Raw genomic sequence first — 26,811 nt, forward strand, 5'->3', positions numbered from 1 at the left:
CGCATTGGCTAGCATCTTAGTGCTCCACTTTCTGATCTCATCTTATTTTTGACTAACTAATAAGTCACTTAGGTTTTTTACGCCCACTTTTTATATATAGTCTGTGCAAGCAGCTTTTTAAAAAATATATATACCATAAATCTGTGTGTTTTATAATGGTAAGCAGTAAAGGATAGAGCTCAAAGACTGCGCAGGAGGGAAAAGTTAGCCCTGCTCCTTCGAAGAGAAGCTGCTCACTGCTAGCAAGAAAGCTAATGAGTATATTTAAAAATCAACTTAACTTTACTGGCATGACTGAGAGCTTGCTTCCACTTAGCTCTAAGACTGAATGTTGAAGCAATCTTTGACTATAAAGTGTGTATACTTTTTAAAAACATTCATTCATCCACAGCTACTGAACAAACAGCTCAAGCAGCTAGCTAATCACATATGTTATGCTACAGTAATAGCTGTTTGTTCAGTGGCTGTGGATGAATGAATGTTAAAGGGGACTACTTTGTGGCCAAATCTGGTGTGTGCAAAGTTCAACATTTCATCAGCAACATTAATCAAATGTTTATGTTTATCAATGTGCATACATTTGTCTGCTTAATCTGTCTCATAGAATAAAGCGCTGAAATAGCCATCGCAGCAAGCAGCTGCGTTGTGTCCCGAAGGCCGATTTAATAATGTTGATAAGGAAAGTGAGGCAGATGATGCCGGTAATTAGATTGTTCAAGAAGTTCAAGCACCGCTGACAAGAAGGGAGGCGGGTCAGCTCCAATCGAGCTGCACTCACACATACACACAAATGGAAAATGCACACATTGCACACACACACAGATAACCAGAACACAACCATGCAGACAGAAAAACAGAGACACACACACACATCTAGTTGGTCCACTGGCTCAATCCATCCATACTGAATTAAACAATACAATAGTAATATAGTTGATTAGTTAGTGAGTTGGACAATATGTTACACTGGTATGTGTTATGATTGTGTGCTTGTGTGACCACCTACAACCATTGCCTACGTTACACAGTCAGAAATGCATCCTGGCAAAGAGGCCAGTGCGTTCCATCCCGAAGACAGTGATGAAGATGTTGGTGACAAAGACGAGGAAGATGGTGATGGTTAGGGTGTTGTTCAGGCTGTCCAGGCGCTTCTGGTTGGCTTCTTCGTTGAGGTCTCGCCGGGCTGCAATGCACATATACAAACACATACCAAAAATAGCAACAAAACGAGAGCATAAAGTGCAGGGAACCATCATGTTTCTGTAGTTCTTGCATATAAAATGCATTAGATGGCTTATGGATTTTATACCTAAGGCCACTACCTTTAAACCTGCACTAGCTGTATTTGACTACAAACAAGTGTCAGTGAATTAGTGTGTTAATATGATGGGTTAAAAACATGGAAGATGGATTTCTGAGTCTAGCCTAGATCTATAATGCCTACCGATTATGATGATCAGGATTCCAGCCACTATCTGAAGAGCCAGGGAGAAGGAAATGAGCGTCAGAACAGCGGCGTAATACCTAGGAACAAAAAGGAAATGCAATGTAAAAAAAAGGATAGTGAATAGACAGATATTTTTGGCAAACATAAATGCGATCATGGAGGAACAGCTCACAGGTAAACAGTTACGGTTTTGCCTTCTTCATATGCACATATATTGTACCTGTAGCCTGCACCCTGTTCAATGACTGTCTTCATGTGTGTAATGTTAGCCAGGAACAAAGCAATGTCCAGCATGCCTTCAGCTGCTGTTTTCTTAGTAGCATACAGGTTCATGTTCAGGTTGGAGGTGGAACCACCCTGCAATAGAGAGACACAGATTTCAAGTGGGTCATCTTACAATTTTCATCCACACACTTCTTTTCAAGTAAGTAGAAGTATAAGAGTGTAAGATACTGACGACAAAATGCAGTCCCAAATATTCAGTCATTTGGTTACTAAATACCTAGCCAAGCTTTTTACAAACTACATTTAAGCTCATTCCATCCATTATAATGCAGCAGGGATCTTACCTTGTAATACAAAAAGCATTCAGATAACTGTTGTCATGAATTGGTGCTATTTAAACAACACTGAATTGGATTCCTTTTTTTAAAGTTATGCTGATATTCTGCTTTTGATATTATCAATGATCAAAAACGATCAAAAATATAACTCAGTAGCCTTTAAACACTCATATCACCCCCATAAAAACGATTAATCAACAAATATAAAGAGCTAAGACAAATACTGAACATCATTTTCTTTAACAAGAAACAGGCCAAAAGAGGGCAGCACAGACCAAGGATACGGTTACAGAATAATCTGTTATATTATTTATCATATTCAATATTTGCAACCAAAGGAAAACCACAGATACGGTGAGTGGGAAAGTCTGTATATTGAGTTCATCTGATACTCCTCTATGCAATCTATTAACAGACAAATTAACTGTTTGAGAACTGCAAGAGAAGAAGTGCATTAGGCAGTTTGTGGCTCATGTTTCATAAATTGAAATTGTGTGCATGTGTGTTGATGTGCGGTTTTCTGTGCCTCTGTGTTACTGCAAATCTTCTTATCTCTCCAGGACAATGATTTGGTAGAGCAGCAGGAGAGGAGTTTGACTAGAAAAGAAAGAATTGGCCTGGTTTCATGGTTTTGGCAATTTGGCAATAAAAACGGTGTGTGTGTCTGTGTGTGTGTCTGTGTTTACTTGAATAATCATTGTTATGAGGACCTATTTGAGATTTTAAACCATTAAGGCGAGGACAGATTGAGTGATCTTTACTTTCCTTCAAAGGACTATTCAGAGGTTTGGATTTGGTTTGAAGGTTCACGTTTTAATTACACTGTTACACTATTTTGAGAGATTAGAATGTGCATGACCATCTTTATAAAGGTAGCAATAGTGAGCGTGTGCAGTGAGAAGAGACGAGAAGAAAGGAAAACATGAGGCATCATTACGTTACTGTATGACTCACAGCACATATAAAGGACTAAAATTTTCTAGATCTAATTGTCCTGCCGTAGAACACAGACTGCAGATGCACATATTGGATTACGTGAGACTTATCTATATACTTAAGTGCTCTGTTCGCAAATGGATGGCTGTGTGTATGCGTGTGTAGCATAAATCTGTTTTTCTTCAGCCTGCATAGAAAGAGAAATGCACTTAGGGAAGACATAGATCTCATAAATGAAGTCAGTCATATTCACACTAAGGGCACATTGTACCTTATGACCTCACTGTGCTGTAATGTGCTTTGCTGCTCCAAAATAAACAGCGCTGACATTATACATGTGCAGCAATTGTTAACACTTCAGCTCCTCTGTTTGCGCCGTGTCTGTTTTTATAATCACCAACTAAGCGCGACTGATATTGATTTCAACTTTTAAGCCATGTATATGGAATATACATGTGCATTAAGAAGGGTTATAGCAAGTAACTGACTTTATAGACAGACTCACAAGGCCTTTCATTAAGTTTAAATGGCCCTTAATGCAAATATCTAACCAGCCAGTCACATGGTAGTGACTGATTGAAAGGCAACAGTAACTCAAATAACCACTCATTAAAACAAAGGTATGCGGAAGAGCATTTCTGAACACATGTTGTACCTTCAAGCAGATAGGCTACAGCAGCAGAAGACCACACCGAGTACCACTAATGTGAACTAAAAACAGGAAGCCGAGGCTACAGTGTGCAAGAACAATCCACCAAAACTGGGACAGGAGAAGATTTGAAAAATATTAAGTGGTTGGATGAGTGTCAGTTTCTGCTGATGTATTTCTGCTGGTGTAAACAACATACAAGCACTACTTGATCCAGCCTTGTATCATGTATTGTATCATGTATTCTACCTGTAGTAGCTGTGTGATAACATCATGTCATATGAACCAAAATCTCTGAGCGAATGCTTTCAGGAAACAATTAGTCTTCAATGTGATGATCTTTTGTTGGTTATATATATAAACCATCTTCATCAGGCTCATCTCTTCCTCTCAGGATGATATTACTATTATAATCTATCACAGGCAAAAAACTATTGCATAGATCATGGTACAGCATGACATGGCCATGGTCAAGCCACAAACCCAGTGCTGTAATGCTATGCAATAATAAACACTGTGGTTTTGACACCCTCTAGTGGCAATTATCTGTTATTGAAATAAATGTGGCGTGTTTTGTTGCCATGCCACAAAATACATAATAAATCATGTGGAAATCATAACAAAAGCAAAATCTGTTCCTATTTTTATAAGTAATGGCATAATTTAGGCTCGGGGGGGTGAATGCACTGCGGCATTGGACTTCAACCCAAGAGAAAGCTGTTAATAGCCTATCCTTTTTAAAACATCATTCCATAAACGTAACCACTTGTTTATTATCTTAAACCGGACAATGAATCTGTACAAAGCAATCTTCTGAACTGAAATGTTTGTAGCTCTGCAAAAGCCAAGAGTCCAGCCAGCACACCCACACCACACAGGCCTTTGCCAGATGTGCTGCCGCGCAAAAGTAAGCAGGGCTCACATTGCTTACTCTCTCTTTCAACACACCTTTAAAATAAGTGAAGCTGGTTTCAGATTTGTCCGCTTTTGATGAGGTGGTCAGAACACAGAAATGTTTGGATGATCGTAAAAGCCTGGCAGCAGTCGCTATCACGCTGTTTTGCCAGTTTGCTGGCTCCGTGAACATATGGAAACGCTCCAGAAGTTGTAGAGTAGGTGCACTCTGAAGGATGTAAACACAGCGTTCTTAAAGGTCACATGTTTAGGTGTCTTCCTTGCATTCTGGCCACAGCTGCTGCTAGCGTAGCCATTGTGTTTACATCCTCTTCCCTTCCTTTCACTCCACAAGTTCTGGCTGTGTTCCTTCTGCATGGAGACGGCGATTTGCAAGGTGCACTTTGGTAGCAAATAGCTTTCACTGACACTGTTCATATGAGGTCTGTGGCTTCTCATAACTGTGCTGCTGCAGTTTCTCGAGCAAGCTGTTGATGCTGACATTTCGGTTCAAGTGCCGCAAACCAAAACAAACTGTCCTTTCACCAATGAGGAAAAAGTAGCTCTGTTTTTACTCGGTATTTTTGAATATACTTTACATTGCACTTTATCCAGATGTTTACCAATCCCAGGATATAAAGTCTTGAAATGTTTCTGTGGTTGGCAGTTTATCGGTCCTAATGTTGTGATTTTCATCAAAATAGTGCCTGTGGTGTACTTTAGTGCTCAAAGCTTGATTTCATCCTCTGGTACATTTTCATCCAGACTGCGTAGATCTCCGAGAAACTACTCGGCAATTCCCAGAACTGTAAGACTGTCAAAACACCATGAGCACATGTACCACAGCTTTTCTGTGTTTAACTTGGTGTGTGTGTGTGTGTGTGTGTGAGAGAGAGAGAGAGAGAGAGACAGAAACTTGGTAAGAGATAGGAGAGAGAGCACAGAAAGAGAGAGAAGCACAGGGTGGGTAGTGAGGAAGTGAAAAAAAATATGCAGCATTGGAAAGAGCGAGACGGGGAAAAAATATGCCTGTATACTGGCATTTTTCCATTTTTTTCTCCTTTGGGGACTCGTGGTCACACTTTATCAACATCAGCCTTGGGAGTGCTGCCAAAACATACACACACCCACACACACACACACACAGACGCACACCACAACCAAAACACTGGAGTGGCCTATACAGATTTACTTACCATGTGTGTTCATTTAGTGTAATGTCTCCCTAAATGTACTGACTGCACTTTTATCATTCTTAATCTTCATTTATCTTTATTTATTAACACAAAATGATAGAGAGTTCTTTTAACTTTTGTTTCACGCATGGAGAGAAGTCCTTATTTGCAGCAGGGTTTAGGAGAAGCAGTCCGATGAGGTTAGGACAGTTGCACACATTTAGGCTGTAAAGCTGCGGATTACTACCAGCTGATCTGTGGTCTATACCAGTGGTGTCCAAACCCAGGCCTCGAGGGCCGGTGTCCTGCAGGTTTTAGATGTGTCCTTGATCCATCACAGTTGATTTAAATGGCTGAATGACCTCCTCAACATGTTTTGAAGTTCTCCAGAGGCCTGGTAATGAACTAATCATTTGATTCAGGTGTGTAGACCCAGGATGATATCTAAAACCTGCAGGACACCGGCCCTCGAGGGCTGGAGTTGGCCAAGCCTGGTCTATATACGAATTGTAGCCTTGGTTCCTGATAGCTGACAAGACTCTTACTCAATGTGGACTTCTGCTGCTGCTCATCTGCTTCAAGGTTCAACGTGGTGTGTGCACAGAACTGCTCTTCTGCATACTTTGGTTGTAGTGAGTGGCTATTTGAATTACTATTGAATATCCAAGCAGATCAGCAGTGTTTGAAAGAAGGTCCTGAGTTTGACTCCACTGCTTTCTGTTAGTGGGGCTGGGTTACTTGGTGATTCCAAATTGCTCATGAAAATGTGAGTGGTTGTCTGTGTACCTAGGTGTACCCTGCCTCTCACCCTAAGGTAGCTCCAGCACCCCTCCCATGGCATTAATAAGGATAAGTGTAATAAAATGGATGGTGAAAACACCTTTCTTCTCCATTGTCTATGCTCAGTTTTAATTCAGCAAGTTGTCTTGATTATGTCTCCAAGTCTAAATGCATTGATTTGCTGTCATGTGATTGCTTGATTAGATATTTGCCTACCTAATAATGTGGCCAAGTAAAAACTTGGCATGATGATACAGAAGAAGTACCATGACCACCAAAGTTACTACAATAAAAATATTCAAGTTATTCCATCAAACATTTCCTATGACATTTTAATAAAAAACAAAATTTTGGCTATTTGGTGGATCTTGAACAATATTCTTATTTTCATTGTGAGCCATAAATAACAACAACAATTTACTGGATGCAAAGTAACCATAATTGTTTATATTTACTATGAAATAGTGTAGAGTAAAATAATATTCTTGGTTAATGGTTCCCCATCATGACACTAAAGTTGGAAGAAAATTTACATTTCTGCACACAGAAGATCTATTTCCCCTCATGATTTTGAAAATTGGATTTATATAGTAAACTTTTCCCAGAACCCCAGAGCCCCTGTAAAACTCTCATTACCCCCAATCACTGAACCTTAACCATAGGCACTGTGCCATATCACATTGTGTGTTTGGGTGTGGATTGTGTACACTAACCCTTTATAGACTCACAGACACATAATGCATACTTGCCTTATGCATATACAATGAGGCACATATAAAAATATGTTGCCCCATGTGTATTGGCAAGCACATTTGTTCCAATAATACACCCAAAAACATGCTTACAAAACTGTACATCTTTACACTGCTAAATGCACACACACATACACACCAGACCACATGGGAGGCCCCCCTCATCTTCAAAGGAAGTGCTCCACCCCTGTGCTCTTATTGGTCACTGTAAGGGCCAATGAAAAGGGAAACCCAGCTAGGAGTGGACCTCTGGTTTTCCTTTACTATCTTAATTTTACTGAGTATCTGACTCAGTGTGAATGTACTTGCTTGACTTTCTTGTTCTTCTTTCTTCCAAGGCTCTCAATGCCTAAAGGCAACATCTTTCTGTTTATTTTAACTGCCATTTAAGGTGAGGGAGTTGGAAGAAAGCAGAAAAGTACCTGAAGAGAAACAGAAGACAGAAAAAGAGAGTCACCAAAAAAGGAGGCAGAAAGGCAATAAGATAAGATGCGTTTCCTTTCGCTGGCTGAGTGGCAGCAGAGTATTGTCTCTAGTTAATACTTACCTAGATTAGGTTGTATCCCAAATTGAAATAAAGCATGAGATGGGAAGAAGATGTGTCATGTCAAACTTGTAGTTTTTTCAAAGGATTTCCAAAACATAGTCATGGGTTGTTGATCTCCGATCAGACCTATTACCTGCATAAAGTCACGAGACCTATGATAGTCTAAGAAAATGCCTACATGCAAGAATTTGGAAGAAACAATATGCACTTTTGTGATGTGAAGGAAAAAGCTTGTTTGTGCACATTTCCTGTTATGAGTAATGTCCGACAATGTTGTTGACCATCTTTCCTCCCTGTTAAGCATATAAGTACAGTACCGCAAACAATACAGAGCATGGCTTCTTTGCCCAAAGAGGCAAGAACTGAACCCCCCCACAAAGGTTCCTCATGAAGCAAGTCAACTATAAAGGCTCCAAAAATTTCCCAAATACACAATCTGGTTTTAAATTTCTTATGGTATATAGCTAGTTTCACTGCTTATGACAACTGAATTTTTAGCATGACTAACCCATTTGATGGAAGATTTGTAAGACTCTACAGTTATGAGGTTATTCTGGGCATGAGTGTAACAAGTTGGACCCCCTTTTCCAGCTCAAAGTGACTCTTTTTTAACTTTTTGTTATTGCTAGTACAAATATGCATCACCGTTGCTATGCTAACTCAGTGTTTCCCAAACTTTTGGAGCCACAGCACACATTTCACATTAGAAAAATCACACGGCACACCACCAAACAAAAATGTCACAAAAAGCATATTGATCATTTTTCCCCGTGCACCAGGCATAGTGGAATTGGTTCAGTTTGTCCCCAGTATACCTTTTTTGCTTTCTTCTGTCCACTACTCATGCTAGGGCCTTCATCTGGGTCGGAATTTTCCCCAGGACCCAGGTTAGATTGACTACTTTTTCCTTTCAAGTATTTATCTATCGCTATTACGCACTGCATTGTCTCACTTCTTCTGTTTTACTGGCAGTTGTACTGCCCTCTAGAGCAAGAGAATGTAATTGCTCTACCCGTTACTTGTGCTTGTCGCTTACAGTACTAATTAGGTGGAACCAGATAATCTTCCACGGCACACCTGATCATTTCTCACAGCACACTAGAGCTGCCACGATTAGTCGACTAGTCACGATTACGTCGACTATCAAAATCGTCGACGACTGATTTAATAGTCGACGCGTCGTTTGAAGCTTTGTAAGATCACAAAGACGCGGGAATAAGTAGTAGGATTTAAAAGTGTAATAACGGACTGAAACAGAAGATGGCAGCAGTGCATGTAAAGGATGCCAGCTGCCGTTAAACCCAAGAAGAAGAAGCTGTGTCCCAGAATTCATAGTGCGCCCAGCGCAGTTGTCAACAATGGCGGCAGCTAGTTAGTTTTAATATTACTCTTATTATTCTTTCTGGGTCACAAAATAAACGTTTAACATATTTTCAAGCTGTAAGTTTTACGTCCAATCGATGCATGATCTGATTAGTCGACTAATCGCAAAAATAATCGGTGACTAGTCGACTATCAAAATAATCGTTTGTGGCAGCCCTACAGCACACCTATGTGCCACGGCACAGTGGTTGGGAAACCCTGTGCTAACTATTCAGTGCTGCCATTAAGACTCAAGAAGTTTATTGTCATTTCGTATGGTGTTACCCAGCCTGAAACGAAATACTGTTTCTCACCAGCCTCTACAGTGCAAAAAGCAATACAGTTTAAAAAGAATAAGTTTAAAAAGAATAGGTTTAAAAGGAGCAGTAAAAGAGGCAATAATGAATTGCAACAATAGTTATGGATAAATAAATAACATAAAATCTAAGTTCTAAAACAAACTCAAGTCATATTCGTTCGGGTAGATAGCAGTAGTCCTTTCACGGAAGGGGATGGTTAAATTAGGTAGAGTGTATTGTATGTGTGTGTGTGTGTGTGTGTGTGTGTGTGTGTGTGTGTGTGTGTGTGTGTAGATAGGGCAACACAGTCCGCTTGTTGATCTTACAGTGTAGCTGTACACCCTTCCAGCATCCTGGTGGTTCTGCAGCTGATGCTCCTGTACCTCTTGCCAGACTGCAGGAGGGAGAACAGGCCATGAGAGGGGTGGTGGGGGTCTCTGATGATGCATATGCAGCACTGTTTGTAGATCTCCTCCAGTGATGAGAGAGGGGCACCAACAATCCTCTTGGCAGTCTTAACAATCCTATTAAGTTGACACTTCTCGTAGGACTTGCAGCTGCCAAACCAAGCTGTAAAACCTTGTGTCAGGATTATCATTAGCTGATAACTCTCCTCTAATTCAAATTCATTTGTGGTTTCCATAAAACCAATGTGACAAAACCCAATCTTGAGACTTTAATCCCTAATCCTGAGGCGTGAGCTCTTGTTTGGGACACATTTTAAATTTTTCCTATTTGGGATTAATTGAATCTGGTGTTTTTTAATCTGAACTTTTTTTTAAAAGTATATGTGGATAGCAAGTTTATTTTACACTAAAACTCAATAAAAGCACTATTGAGTCACAAAGCGTCAAACACTGTATGAAGGTGCAGAAAAGTCTAAATTTAATGTCTCCATATGCGGACACAGGGTCTCAAGAGACAACAAATCAACGAGTCTCAGTGGCTGTGTCCATCTGTTATATAATGTCTATGGTCTGGTAAACCAAATGGTTCTTTATCTTAGGCGTGGGTAACAACCAAACAAAAATGAGACAAATGACTCCAGATTAATGGTGTAAGATGTGACGTTTTATCCTATACTGGTAACCTACCAAGGGTGTACCCACCTGTCACCTTTCAAATCCATTGTGGAGTTTGATTTTAACCTTAAGACTATCACATTTGATCTTTTGGCCACATTTGCCATCTGCTCCAGATGATAGTTAATGACAGGATGTAGAAATTATTCTCAGTAGTTATAAGTGCTCCTGTGTTTCTCAACTTTATCAGTTCATAATTTATATAATGTGTTTATCTTTAATGCAAAATTACTTTAAAAAATGCCAATTTTCAGGGCAAACAGTGATTAATTTTTAATCATAAAAACTCTTAGAAGTCAGCTGACTGCTAAGTGCCAGTTAAAGAGCCCTTTTGATATTTTCTGGGCTTGTTTCCTTTGGGGGCTCGGGTTAGCATACAAAACTCATGAAATGCTTCATTTCAGGTCGTTTAATTTGTGTGTTTGTGAGAGTTGGGCAGGGGACATTGCCAGTGAACACGACTCAAGTCCAGAGGCAAACAAACAGAAGATAAACTCGCACACGTGCACACAACCCACTGAACTTTGACATTGAAAAGACAGGAAAGAAGCTGTTATCTATACACACACACACAGACACACAACAACACAACATTTATCTCTCAGTCACAACACATGCTGTGGGTTTGCAACTTCAGAGAGTGTGACCCTTGACCTTTCCCCCAGTTAACTAACAACTAACAAAAAAAGTGCACAGAAAACAGTGTGAATAGTCAGCAACAGCACATAATATGACCATGAGGCTGGTCTTTACATGTAGTGGACCACATGTTTCTACAGATACCGAGACAAAAACAAAAGATGTTTCCTAATAAAGATATCCCCAGCTTTGCTATCTACGGAAAGTCCCACAAGTCAATTTAATACCCCAGATATGACCACTTGACCTTTTCCTTCTTCTTGTATTCTACCCTCACGCTTTCCTATTATCTATCACATGAATCACCTCTTTCTTTCCAGCTCTACTTTCTTTGACAGTCAGACAGAAAATTATTATATTTGTACCAAACCAGCAGAAATCTTAATTTATTACAAACACTCATGGATCACCATCGAGAGCATCCTGACGGGAAACATCTGCACCTGGTTTGGGAACAGCATCAAGCAGGACAGACGAGATCTGCAAAGAGCGGTGCGCTCGGCCGAACGCATCATTCAATCAGAGCTCCCTGACCTGCTGTCCATCTACACCAAGCGGTGCAAGTCCAAAGCTAGGAAGATTATGATGGACCTCTCCCATCCCAACAATGGACTTTTCTCACTGTTGAGGTCTGGGAAGCGCTTCCGCTCCCTTAAGGCCAAAACAGAGAGAATGAGGAGGAGCTTCTTCCCCCAGGCTATTCGGGCCCTGAACCAGGTATAGGACTGGACTCTCCCACACACATCACATCACTATAAGACTGGACTCTCACACACATCACATTAACACACGCACCACCACACATTTCCTATAATTTATAATCTTTATAATCTCTTTCTGCTATTTGCACATTTTTTACTGTAATTTTCTAAGTTAATTTGTAAATTTTGTAGTAACCTGTAAATTGTAAATACTGTAAAACTTCTTTCTGTCATTTAATGGTCGGGCATTGTACAGCTACAAGCATTTCACCCCTATGTCATACTGTGTATGGTTGTGTGTGTGTGACAAATAAAATTTGAATTTGAATTTGAATTTGGATCATAAATAAAACCCTTTCACGTCAGCACCAGCTGATGCTGTCTGATCCCCTTCTCCTCCCCCGCCTCTTTGTGATAGCTGCTTCTATAATTAAACATGATGTTCATCTGAATATAGGTGCTTTGTGAGTTTACAACTTGAGGGTAAAAAAAACATCCTTTAAAAAGCTCTGAACTTTAGGGCTAAGATCAGTAGGGTTGTGAAGATAAAGGTGAGGGGAAAGCAAATAAAATGTATCAGAGAGTGGCCCTCACAAGTATAGAAGCATAATCATGTTTCAAAGCAAATTTTTATGATGTTGTTGGCCGTAAAAATCACTAAGAGAGGGAAACAACTGGGTATTAAACCAAGAGAATACAGTAATTGATTGAATCTAACAGACCCTCTTAGGCACTGTTCTCCAATAGTTTTAAGGTAGACACACATTAGGGAATATAAGGCGTGGCTGTTAAATAACAAGTATAGCCAAGTACTACTGTGATTATTTTATAACCACACATTGCATTAAGCCATTAAAATGAGCTCCATCTCCATCCAACTACATCATTAAAATACTAATGTTTCTGCATCTGTTATGAAAATCCAGAAATCCAGTATGTGATAATGTCATTTTGAAAACGGCTACGACAGAGCTCTTTATTCTTTCTTTCTTTTCTTTATATTTTTTAACATTGTTGATGACACCAAGTCCTTTAACCTTTTAAGCCTCCATTTGCCATCTGGACGGAGGAGAACAAGCGTGTCAGTGACATAATATCATTTGACTCTCAGCATTCCTCACTATAACCACATGGTGTAACAGAGTGTCTCATATCAGTGACTCAGCCAGCTGGCCCCTCCAGCTCTGTAAGGGGGTATCCGAGGTCAGTAGTCTTATAGAAACATCTATACATCTAAACTGCTGATTGGTTACGTGTTCACTGTAAAGACATGTTTTCTGCAAATTTGAGTCCATTCATTTGTAGAATAAATGTTAAAGAACAGTCAACTAAACGACCTATTCCTAAAACAGGGACTATACTTTCCATGTCTGCGAGTCCGCACTGGTCCCAGTGATGCAAATTTTGTCATCAGATGTTTAGCGCCAGAGTTATTTTTGTGACCACACTTAAGTCTTAATCTATGCTTAAGTCTGCCAAAGTGCTCTTCCTGCCTTAACCTAACCGGAGGCATGGTGTGACCTCCTGTTGGGTCCTGGGAACTTCATTGCTGTTTATTTATGGATTCAATTAATTCAGGAAAACAATATTAACAACATTAAAGAATAAAAGTTTATAAAATCTGGATCGTCTTGTTGCAGTAATAATAATAAGTTAGACACATATCAGCTCAACTGAACTGAATTCACAATTTTTGTGAGAAAAGACAGTTTTTTGTCTCAGTGGTTTGAGACCAAACACAGTTATTGCAATCGTATGCAATCTCGTTGCCTTTAGAATGGTTGCCTTGAAGACAAGGACCAAGTCTATAACCACTTGCAGTCACCTGTTGCTGTTTACATATGCAGAAATTCACATCGTGAACTTACATTCAGAGTCCACCCAGAATGTCAAAGATCTGAAACAGCTGACACAGGCACTTGGCTCCTTTGCTTTTATGTAGGAGTATAACCAGAATACAACCATTTAGCAACAAGCTGAGTCGAATCCCCTATTGCAAAGATGCATTGATTTGGAGTCACTGATGCAGACTGACAAGATCTGATATTTTAATATCCACAAAAACCACAAAAATTAGACCCAATTTACAGTTAGTCACAATATAAGAAGAAAAGGTAACCCATTAAAGCATGCAAAGACACATTCTGACCATAGCTCAAGGTGCTGGTCTATACATATGTTTTTAAGTGTGTGTGTGCGAATCCATAAACAAGTGTTTCTCCTCTGAGGCCAGTCACACTATAAGACTGTTGCACAAGAGGTAGGTGTATTTTTCTTAGTATTAAAGGATCATCTGGAATGCTACATACCTTTGAAGAAATGTGCAGCAGATGTGTGAGAGTGTGTGTGCTAATTTATGTATGACGTATGTGTGCGTGTGTGTGTGTGTCAGGTGGGTATGGGAGTGCATCACATGCCAGCAGTGTGTGCACCATCGGTGCGTTCTGACAAATTACACGCTGTCATGGCAACATAACAAACACACAAATAAAAAGAAATGTTCTCATTGTCTCCAAAGTGCTTTCTCTGCAGTGAAGTTCAGAGGTGGAGAGTGTGAATGACAAGCATGCAGCCGCAGAGTTACCTCATTTTTTCATAACAAAGGTTGACTCTGTTGGACTAGGACCAAGAAGATCTCCTATGGGCCCATAAAAATTACATAAGATTTATATGGTGAGGTTCACATGACCATATAGTGCAGCTTTCCACGTTATAGAAGAAAGAATTTGCACCGTAGCTCAGTTCAGACAAGCAGCAACTGCTTTACGCATAAATTAGAGGTAACATATGGCATCTCATTTATTCATTATTTTCCAAACAGTAGGAGGGATTAAAAAAAAATCAGTCAGTCAGATTTTCTCCAAGTAAAGTCAAGCAAAGCATATTCAAAAAAGTGAAGCCAATTCCTAATTTTTAGGCTCTGATCCAAGAACAATTAACAACAGGGTGAAAGGAATCGTCAATTCCAGACAAGTTTTCATTTTGCGTGTTACGATTTTGGTTTGACTGAGGAAATATGCGTCCTGTGCACACAGGAGGAACTGTTCCTCTTCAAGCATGGATAGAGAGGCAATAGAGGCTAAAAAGATAACATTAAAATAGTATGCAACCAGGTTGTGTGTTTGAGGATTAACACACACGCACTCAAACACGCATGATTTGCATGATGGTGACATTCATTTGTCTCCAGGCGGGTCCACACTCTGTGAAAACACATTTATGTCTTTAAATGCACGTAAACCCACATACACACTAAATCATACACATGTACCTCACACAATGCCATGTTAAAAGAATCTTGGTAATGGTAACGTCCACCATGATTCACTGAGTTGTAAAAGTATACTACTCATTGTTAAGAGTTTGCTTGAAGTTGCTATTACAAGGAAGGCATGTTTGCAAAGTTGTCAGCCTGATGTCAGCGAGTCTTTGTGAGCACAGCGATGGCAGCAATAGCTGGAATTCCTTGTCCATCTCTGCAGTGTTTAACCTGCCATAAAAAGAGCTTTGCAGTTATATATATGCACTCTCTGAACCAGGGAATCGCAAATACCTTTTGTTTTTCTTGGTAGATTATACCATTTTAAATTGCTTTTTGAGTTGCCAACACCTTCAAAGAGGTTAGGGGTGAAGAGCGAGTTGCACAAAAACTCTTCATAGTGAAATTGTTTGCTCTTATGGGAGCAGGCTTAAGACCTTTGTTGGAGGAATGCTGTCTGTAAACATCGTGCCACGCCACTGCTGCAGCAGCACATCAGTCATTTGACAGGGAAATGCTCCATGAAACAATGTTTGTGTGACAGACCTCAACATTTCTCAGAAAAAAAACTTCTCCATTTCCTTTAAACTTGAAATTTGCAAATAGTTCTCACACCAGTGCTACTGTAGGACATTCTGCAGTCATGACCAAGAGGTTATTTTAAGCTGCAAACATGCAAAATCTTCTCTTGCGTATGCGTGAAAGACTGAGCTGCAGCCATAAATTCTTAGGGACATGACTCTACCGATGCTCAGCACCTGCTAAATCATCCCTAGAAAGAATCTGAATTTAAAAACTAAACTGGAGGACATCTTGCAATCGGATCTGAATAGTACACTATATTTAGGACCACAGCTATTAGGTTCAGATCTTCCTGGGGCCTTTCTGTGTGGAGCTCTCCCTACACACTGTCTGATTTCCTCCCACAAACGAACCAATCCAAGGATGCAACAACACTCAGTTAAGCTGTGACCTTGAAACTATGCTCATTTGGTACTGAAAGTCTGGTGAGGTCTTCTGCTGCTGTAGCCCATCTGCTTTAAGCTTTATCGTTTTATGCATTCAGAGGTGCTCTTCTGTATTCCTTGATTATAATGAGTTATTTGAGTTACTGTTGCCTTCTTATGAGTTTCAAGCAGTCTGGCCATTATCCTATATTTTCTCTTTTTTGGACAGTTCTCACTAAACCCTATAGATGTCTGTGTGGGAAAATCCCAGTAGACCACATTCAAAGTCACTTAAATTTGTTTTCTTCATTCATTCGAATGCTTTGTTTGAACTTCAGCAGGCTGACGTGACCATGTCTACAGGCCTAAATACCTAAATGCAATGAGTTACTGCCATGTGACTGGCTGATTAGACTGGTTATTAACATTAACTAATATGTAACTAATAAAGTGGCCAGTGGATTTATTTTTTTGCGTATGGATCTATAAAATCTATAAAACTACATTTTATAATTTTAGACACACACCCACACACACACACGAACACAGAGTGAAGAAGGGAGAAATAGAAACTCAGAAAGTGAACACAATACTTAATACAGAATCACTTGGTCCTTCCAGACCCCTTTTTTTCCACACATCTTCCAGTTCACCCTTCATTTTGAGCTACTACACATATGTGAAGTTTCTTGAGTCTGTTTTGCACAGCTACAACAGTGTCAACAGTCCATCAGTGTCAGAGTGCAACCAGAGTATGTAAGGAAGACACTATGCACATACACAATACAAGACTAATTGCATCTCCTGTTGATATAGTAAAGGTCAATACTGGGGCATTTAAAGAGGCAGGTCACCCTTTTTTTTTAATCACCAATACCACTAAAATTTTGAGTTTATAAAATAAATCTTAATAATTAAAGAGTAGTCCAAAATTGTCATTTCTACATTGTTGCTCCTTACAAAATACATAATTTAGATTTAGACTAAAAAAATTCCCAAAAGTAATGTGCAAGGTAGAAGTATGTACAGTAAATGTGTGGGGCATATGCATTTTTCATATATAAAAACTTTTCATATATAGAACTATTTGTAATGGCAGTTATAGTGTCAACCATGGGTGTGCAGTACTGACTATAATGGCAGTAGAATATACAATCCCCTCATTGAGATTTACGACCTTTCTTAACCTGAGAATGGAATAACTAAAATGTGGCCCTGGTCTCGAAAGAAAAACTAGCATCTTGAAATTCCAATGCATGCACAGAGAACAAAAACAGTGTTTCATCTAGCAGTGAAACCCTTCAATCACGTACTGCTCCTGATATTATACAACTATTGAGCAACGCAATATTTTCCTCCAAAATCCACACTGTGCTTGCATGTGTGCAGTTTATGCTTGTGCTTGCATGTGTGCGCTTAGCACATTGTAGGCACGAGTACAAAAATCATTAAACGATCAAAAACAGCACCAAACATCAGACTTATGAGTCATATAAGCCTTAGAGTAGAGTGATAACATTGTGGTTACACAACGCGTCCTAACTGTGGTTGTGGTTTTGAGCAATTATAATTCACTGACCCAAGCAGGTAATTTGCCACAATTTGATTTTGACTTAAAACCACACCAGACTGCTTGTATCCAAAACAAACATGGTGAGAGGACTACGGGAAAGGCTCACTAATACATTTTTGCGTGATTGCATAAAGTACTATATATTGTAAAAGTTGCCTCGGGGCCTAAGGTGTGATGTGAACAGGTGTAATGAAAAGAAAACTCCTAATGTGAATAAGTGACACTTGAAGAGTATTTTTTTTCTCTTCACTTATTCTGAAGAGATGTTTTTTTCCGCAGATGTTTGGTCTTTAAATCTCCCTCAGGCCTGCAAGCTTTCATGCCATGTGTGACATCGCAGGCATTCCTCACCACAACTTCCTGGATTTAATGACCCGGCCTTCATCGCTGTCCGCAACACACACTTCCTTCCTCTGTGCATGCGTGTATGTTGGTATTCCTACTTCCTGAGTTCCACGAATGCCGCTGTTATGCACTGAAACTGCATCCCATTACATGACACATTTAAAGAGACAGGCAGTCAGATAGAGACAGTGTTGAAAATTAAATATATGCATAAAAAACTAAACATAACTGAAACACAGGGAGTGCTTTCTGTTAATCTCACAGCATTTTGAACATGTTGCTTCTTGTCTGGTCATTTTAAAAGTCTTACTTGAGGTGAACCATGTGGCCGCGTCTGTTGACTGACACACACATGACTGAGTGTTCTTTTTGAATTGCTCAGTTAACTAATAAACATGTTTTGGTAGAATTCAATTAACATCAATGACATGTATAATAACAGTTTATCTTATTCAACTCTATTTACGATATGCGGTAAATATTTGCCTATCGTGCATTTTCAGTATTCCCAATTTAATAGAGCACATGCTCAATCCTGAGCCCATGTGTGAGGGAATGGGGTTGAATATTACTCGCTGCAGCACCAGCACAGCATAGATACAGATCATTATCTTAATGAAAATGGTAGAAAAAAGAATATTTAGAAAGCATGTTCAGCCTTCACTTTGCCATAAATATGTCTTTTGCTTTTATGGCAAGAACTGCACACATACCACGCCTCTCTCCATCACAAGTAGGCCTCTACGAAGTTTTAAGGAAACATAAACACAAACCAGAATGTCATTAACATTAAAGCTCATCTGGCTCACGATCCATCACATACTACAAGTTACTGTAATGTGTGATGTAACATGTTTTCTTGTCATTGGTTGGCTGTATTGCACAAACTAATGACAATTAAATTCTACCGAGAAGCCAAGGAGGCTCACGCACAGTCATACCCAGAACCATCAAATGTAAGTGTTTGAGTCCTTTGCCGAAATGAGCTAAAAATGAGCCGTGTCTGAATGAAAAAAATGCCATTACTTTACGAGCTGGATAAACCCAGTAATATAACTTATCCTGTGTCTGAAAAGGATTTTATGGAGATATTACTTACACTTTGGGGCACTATAATATTAAAACTGTGTAAAGGTCTCTCAATAGTCATAAGGGGACAGCATAACAGACAATAAATACCTTGTAAGAAACTATAAGCAGAGTTAAATATTGGACATATGTCTAAATGAACACTTTTTACACAATAATATCAATGTAGTGATGAAACTACAGCAAGTTGTTGACTCGAGCAATCATAACTGTACCAGAATAACAGTGTGAAGTGTGAAGAAAGAGAAAATGGACTGACTACACAGGAAGATAACCATGGACAAAACCAAAATACACCCAGTTTTTTCATTATAACATTTTAGAACATGCTATATTTAAGTTTAGTTATATTTTTAAACATCTCTCATCAGCAAATCCCTTCTTGGGTTAATTGCTAGTCCCACATCCTGTCCTAATTAACATGTGTTTCTCTTAATTTTCATGTATTTACTTTTAACCCTGTTTTCACTCTGTGTACAACCAGCTGCTCCACTCTACTAATATTCATACACAAAGGACTTGGGCTTAGACATTTTAAGTAACCAACAAAGGTCATTGTTCAACCTCTTTTGCTTTAACACCTAATCAGTGCTAACATGCAAAATACCAAGTCCATACCTAGTCATGCTATTGATGCATTAAGCGTTTTTCCTCTGTTTACCAACCTGACTGGCAGTAAACACCATTGGGTTTCTTTTAAGTTAGCGCGTTAATTATAACCCTGCCAACATTTTACTCAAGATGTGACAAGTGGAAATCTACTGAAGCTGAACGTTATACAGTTGGTGCATGCAACCTAATACCTGCTCAACCAGTCAAACATGACTTAACACGTGGCACGGTCACGGTCTCTTTGGTTCTGTGTATATACATAGCACTTGAACCTGCACTTGACTTTATTTTCTGTCCGGATGTTTGATGAGCCAAAAACACAAGGTAGGCATGTGAGTAAGGAAAAGCAACAATGGCTAATTACTATGTGGAAGTATAAGATTATGCTGAAAAACTTCCTTATTTGACATTGCCAAGATTCAACAGGCACAGTGTGTCTAAGTCATGCATTACACGATGTAGGTAATATGAAAGAAAACTTGCAGAAGCAGTTACAAATGCCCCAGGACTGTGTGGATACATTGTTTTATTATGAATTTATTGAGTTTCTTTAACTCTACAACACCCATTTTACACACATTACGTGAAAGAATGGATTTCCTGTTGCAGCAAAGTCATTAAGGTGCACTTCAGAGCAATAACTTTTGATACATCTGTGAAGGTTCTCAGTCATCCAGGTCATTGCAGTCTAAGGAGCTTGGAAAGAAAAGCGCCTGGACTTGTTTAAGTTGTTTGAACCTCTCATCTGAGAAGCTTCTTCAGTTCTAGGGTCAAATGGTGGAGAGTCCCAGATTTCAGCCCTGTGGGAGTATCCCCCCGAGAGGGCCAAATGGACCCCCACATGAAATCACATGATAGGGTGGGGCTAGGTTTCACAATGAGCTCACCTGAAACCTTGGCTGATTGTGACCTACACCCGTTTTCACACCTGGGCTTGTGCGATTAGGTAGAGGATCATTAGGGGGTCCATGTCCCTCTTGGGGGGACACTCCCACAGGGCTTAAATCTGGGACTCTCCATCATTTACCCTAGAACTGAAGAGGCTTCTTGGATGAGAGGTGAACGTCTTCAAACAACTTAAAGAAGTCAAGAAACTTTTGATACCAGTTCAGCCACAGTGGAGAACAACTTTTACAGAGTTTATGTACAATCATTATCAGCCTAAAAGAAAGTCTAGCTATCTCATTACAAAAGGGTTTGTATCGCAGTTGCAATGTGGGAATGATCATCATACATTTAAGAACTCTTTGACTAAAGCTTTCTCAATAAGCAGTTGTATAATTTCCCATAACCACAAGAATGTGATGTCCCACTGCCACTCCTGGAAATGAATATGTATAAACATCATTTTGCTCATTCACTGCCAAGCTTTTGACTTGACTTGACTTGCAAACACACTTGAAGCATAATACACAAAGTGAAACAAAGTGACTAGTTTTCATTCAATTTTAGAATGTCTTTGGCAAGCCAAGGTAAAAAGTGCTTTGCTCTTGGAAAGACTACAATATTAACAATGTTGTGTGTCTGCCCAGTCCTTATTACAATACTGGAGAGTTTTTCTTGAATTATAAATGGGGTGGGGGGGTTTCACTGATTGGCATTGTTGTAACACAACAAAAAGAACAGGACTCTGTTTTACCTATTAAATGTTTCATGCACAGTAAGACGATGTACTTTTTATCATCTCCTTCAGTTTGAATATCCCGCCCCCTAATAAAAAGTGAACAAAGAAATCTCACGGTTTTATTCCTTGGAATTAAACAAAAATACTGTTTTATACATTTTTTTTACTGTAGCCCTTTTTAAAACTCTGTGTGTGTGTGTGTGTGTGTGTGTGTGTGTGTGTGTGTGTGTGTGTGTGTGTGTGTGGGTGAGAAGAGGATTTATGGCTGTGTTCAAGAAGTTATGGATGTTTGCTTTCAGTGAAGAGGTCAAAGTTTCAGTAGTTGGTTTTGAAGGATATTCCTGAACAAGCAACACACACACACACACACACACACACACACACACACACACACACACACACACACACACACACACACACACACACACACACACACCATCAGACATGTGCACATGCACACATAAGTGACCAAACACCAGTCTGGGCATTTATTTAGGTCCTCTAAGGATCATAAATGTGAGATATATGTTTGTTTAGAGTAAACTTATGTGGAGAAAAAAAACACAATAAATATCCTAGGAAATCTAATGTGTGTGGTTATGAGCATTTTTTTTAATAAAGCAAATAAGAGCACAGCAATGTGCTTGTTAAGACAGTTTAGAGTGGAAGCAAATGCCTACATTGTATGCTTTAAAGGAGCATAAAATCAACATGCATACAACTAATTTGTTAACAGTAAAACCTAAAGTCTACAGCTTTAAAACATTTAAATGTGGAATATTTTGGGGCAAAACAACATAACTGCTTAATAAAAAACATAGTTTTCCTAGTGGTAAGAGAGCATCAGAACAATTTGTGTGTAAACAAAAATGGGTTGCATTGACTTGTGGCTTTACACAGACAACAGTTATTAAGTGGGTGCCTTTGTTTCACACTTAGCATGATCTCATAGGGCTGAGCTCAACAATAGTCCCACGAGAACCACAGACACCGAGGGGCATCGGTGACAGAGCCTGGATGAGGTAAGACTGACCCTCGCCTGCCGCCCGCACTTTCGTTCTTTCCCTGAATCACTGCTTTCCTTCCCCCAGTTTTTTTGTTTAAGCACAGATAATTACATGACCTCACAACAATGTACTGCATTACAAACTAAAACAAGAGTTGTTTAAACAGAGCTTGAAGTGGTCCTAATATCCTATCAAATCACCAAATTTGTGTACAATTGAAAAATCAACCAAACATAAACAAATCTAAACAAAAAAATGAAGTCACCTCCTGTCCTCAGAACCATTTTTCCACTTGGACGAAATGTAAACTAGCTCAGCGGTCCCCAAACTTTTTTGTGCCATGGACCGGTTTAATGTCAGACAATATTTTCACGGACCGGACTTTAAGGTGTCGCGGATAAATACAACAAAATAAAATGATACGACCAAGATAAAAACTATGGTATTTTGTAAATATAATAATAAACACAAATTCACTGTGTAATTGTGTAACTTTATTAGCAGCGTCCTCCTGAAATGTGAAAACAACACTGAGAGTAACATCCTCCTCTTTGCCCCTTAATGCTCTCTGGTCGCTATGGTAGCGTGTAAATATTTCTTTCAAAATAAGACACACAACTACAACACGGGAAAAGACCCAGGGAAACGGAGTTAACGATAAAAACCCTGAAAACTATAAATTTCACACCCGAGCCTTAACTCTCGCGGCCCGGTACCAGACGACTCACGGACCGGTACCAGGCTGTGGCCCGGGGGTTTGAGACTGCTGGACTAGCTAATCCAGGTAAATTGTTGACTATGTAACTAAGATGCAGAGCAACATCGGAACTTATTTGGAGTAGAGCTTTGATTCACTTAATAACCTTAACTCTACATGTATGCTGTTTTTGACCTCTATGCTTGGCAAAAGTAGCTCACCCTTTAGAAACTAACTACTACAATATGTCCACCAATAAGTGGTAGCTCTGTTTGTCTGTCATTTGGTGCTGGGTACATAGCACACTACAGTTGAGAAATAAATGAACAATATACTAGAGGTGAAGGTTTGTTTGTTGCCTATTAGTGCATGACTGCTATTGTTTGCCTTGCTTTGCCCTGACAGTGTTCAACTGGGGCAAGCAAGATGAGCAGTGCTTGTCCACTGAAATCTAGACATGACTTAAAAATGAAATGAACGTGATCTCTCATCTTCATTCTTAATGAGTTTTCTGTTCCGTAAGCTTCTTTCGTTGCCTGTTTGTTACATCCTTTAGACTACAGCCACCTTGTGGCAACAATTGGCTCTTATCTCTGGAAGCAGGATTAACTTTGCTTGCCTTGGATTCCACTGAAATCTGTAGAACAGGTCGATTTTCATGTTTGTCTCCCATTAAACATTATTGTCTCCTGCTGTGTCCAGCTGAAGAAAACAGGCAAGTTGAACAGGTGCAGACTCAACCAGCATTTTCAGATTATCATGTATAAGAAATCAGTTGGTTGACTGAGTGTAAGTTTGTCTACCAATTTTGTTAATACATCCTCTTTCTTTTTCGTTGATATTTTTAATTGCCCTGTGATGGTTAACAATTTTACACAGTGCTCAAGCCTTTTAACTCAGCTTCAACTATTTTTGTGAGTTTCTTAAAAGATGGTTGTTTTTTTGGGTTTTTTTTCTTAATGTATGATTTACAATGGACTGACAAGATTCCCAATTCGGTCCCTGGAGGAGACACAAATTCCTTTGGCGTTAAATCAATTGTATGAACTGTGGTGTCCTCTTGTAAATAACAGAGCAGGCAAAATAAACTTTTGTACTATAGATTCAAAAGAATCTAAAGTATTTATACTGTGCTTAACTTAAAGTGGAGCAATTATTTTAATCCATGGGTTCACTGTTTCTGTCAAAAAAAGGTCACGCTTTCAATATCCAAGATATTTATCAAGTCGCATTTCCAAGGACGCTGCAAAATTAGCTAATTCTAACAAAGAAAAACAAAGAAGCCAAAAAAATTGCCAATTTCATATTTGAAGACTTGGTAGTGCCAATGCTAGGTGAGCAATGAAAATAGGAATAACAATAAAGTTGAAGGATTTTAAATTTAAAAGGTGGGTTAGAAGACAACGAAACCCTAATATAGCTGAAGAGGAGGAGGTGAAGTATAGAGTTATTAAACGTCTGATCTATCCTTGATTGAAATGTTTATTAAGAGTCACTTTAAAGTTGTATTTTTCCATTGTTTTGGTTCAAATAAGTGCAGACAAAGAACCCTAGCTCACTGGGACTCTTAACTCTGCACACATATCTGACAGTAGCACGTATGAACACAAACAAACTGGCAGCCATACAAGCTTGACCAGAAACATTCAGGGCTGGGTTTTTTCCCACACAAACTTTGTCCTGTCCAGTGACCTACTACTCATGCTGGAGGAAAGGAAAATACAGATAAAGAGAGGTCTGTATTTACCTCTACATCAACCCTCAATTAACATAAACACACACATGCTCACACAGACACACGCACTGGCCAGCAGCCGGGCACACAGCAATGCATTTCATCAACAAAGATGAAATCAGATTCTCTATGTGTGTTTGCATGGCCTGAATTACTTTTTCTTTTTCTCTACATGCCAAGCTGCATCTCCCTTCGGTCCTACTTCTTGCTTTCTCATGTGTTTTCTATCACTTCTCTCTCTTAAAGAAATAGTTCAGCCTTTTGGGGAAATATGTTTATTTGCAATCTTCTGCAAGAGTTAGATGAAAGGTTCTGGTTCACTGTGCATCAGTAAACACAAAGGCTTTATTCATCACAATCCCTACCACATGCAGCCTCTTAAGTATTGCATATGTCGTTTTTATGCCTATTTTTACGTTAATGCTTTTTCACAACTCTGTGCATATGTGGGTATCTCTATATTTATGTGGCAACAATTTGAGCACAGCACACATCGTGCAGGCTGCAGGCAGCTCAAACTGTAGTTGAATATAGTTGTAAATGCTGCGGAGAAGCAATACATAATTCCTCGAAAATGTTTTTATGAGAAGGGTGTGTACACAGAGCCTGTGAGAAGATTGGCGTGCAGAGAAGTTGGATTTATAAGCCTGGTGTTCATCTCTGATTTATGTTCATCTGTGTGTGTGCATGCATGACTTAAGTGTTGTGAGTTACTGTCCCACCAGGGAACCCTTGGCATTACAGAGGGGGGTTTCCTGCTTTTTCTTGGCAACTATGACTGCAACAAGTGGATGAAGAACAAAAGTCTGCACAAATCTCTTGGCCTTGAAGCTCCTATTAATGATTTATTTCACATGTAAAAATCGGCTCAAATTTTTAAAGATGCTTGTTGGTTACTTTGACAAACAATGTCTTCATGAAATATGTCAAACAGACAAGTCCTAATATACAAAGACTTTAAATCCCACTGAAGTGGAAGTAAAACGGTGGACTTGTGTGTGTCATGAGAATACTTGTGCCGTACATCTGCCTTTTTTCAGTGTGACACTATAATTGTGGGTTTAGGGAATAGAACAAAACAGGAGACAGACCAACTGGTCCTTGTGTGATAATTTAATTGTTTATATGCGGTAGGATCTAAAGTTTCATCTGGTATCACTCATCTTGGCCTTTTTTTTAACACATACTCTCTTTAACGCTTCTGAGAGAACCTTTTCTCACACACACACACACACGAACTCATGCACACATGCACGCTCAAACACACACAAAAATTGGGCATGGCTCCTTTTAGAACTGTTTTAGATTCAAACTGAGTTAGCTGTCATTTCCCCTGCAAAATGAAAAGAAAACACAGTATCCCCCCTGGACAGAGAAGAGAGGAAGAACAAGAATAGAGAGAAAAGAAAGGAGGAATAGGGTAACAAGGAAAAATGGAAGAAAACGATGAGGGAAAGACAGAAAAGGAGGGTGGAAAATCACACAGACAAGGACAAGTATGATGCATTTTCTAACTCAAATTATATTTTCAGTGGTAGATGATCAAAGCAGATATGCAGATAATGGGCCCATATCCTGCTTTCAGGTTGTTTCTCTTTCTTATAGTGTTTTATGTAGCAAAGTCACAAAGGCTAATGTCCACGCCAAAAGTATTACTCTCACGAACCAAAAACACAGCTGCTGAACCGTTTGCAATGCCATGTCTTAAACAACTTATTTGCACCACTTTTTCCTGCATATGAGAAATTGGTGAGACACAAAGAGGGTTTGGCTTCCAAAGTAGAAGTACTAGGACTGTAATAAAAAGTGGTTAAAATTTACTCAAGCTTAAAATATACTTTTTGTATTTTAAGTGTCTTAAATAACAGTCTTTGTCTTAACTAAAGTACAACCCGGAAATACGGTTGGCTTGCTGTGTAAACTAAAGCATTGGTCTATGAGAGCTGCAAATCATTGCATTCTTTTCTTATTTATATTTTCACAGTGTCTCAACTTATTGGAATCGGGGCTTATACAATACAAGTGAAACAATCGTGGTTACATGTTTAGTCACCCCTGAAGGCTACCAACTATGTAAGACATTTGCATAATATAGCT

The 26,811-nt window shown here is 39.2% G+C and overlaps 1 protein-coding gene across 3 annotated transcripts in view; it reads right to left on the reverse strand.

Moving 5' to 3' along the window:
* The window catches only part of LOC116309885 (ninjurin-2-like), a 50,314-nt gene that overhangs the window by 1,485 nt on the left and 22,018 nt on the right, over window positions 1-26,811 (reverse strand). For all 3 annotated transcript variants that reach the window (XM_039600692.1, XM_039600694.1, XM_039600693.1), the window contains 2 exons: window positions 1,668-1,804; window positions 1,445-1,524 (listed from right to left, as the gene is read on the reverse strand). In XM_039600692.1, the coding sequence (XP_039456626.1) occupies window positions 1,445-1,524; window positions 1,668-1,804 (217 nt within the window). The remainder of the gene's footprint in view (window positions 1-1,444; window positions 1,525-1,667; window positions 1,805-26,811) is intronic.

This window comes from Oreochromis aureus, linkage group 17, assembly GCF_013358895.1.
Source record: "Oreochromis aureus strain Israel breed Guangdong linkage group 17, ZZ_aureus, whole genome shotgun sequence".
In the NCBI taxonomy this organism is placed as follows: domain Eukaryota; kingdom Metazoa; phylum Chordata; class Actinopteri; order Cichliformes; family Cichlidae; genus Oreochromis; species Oreochromis aureus.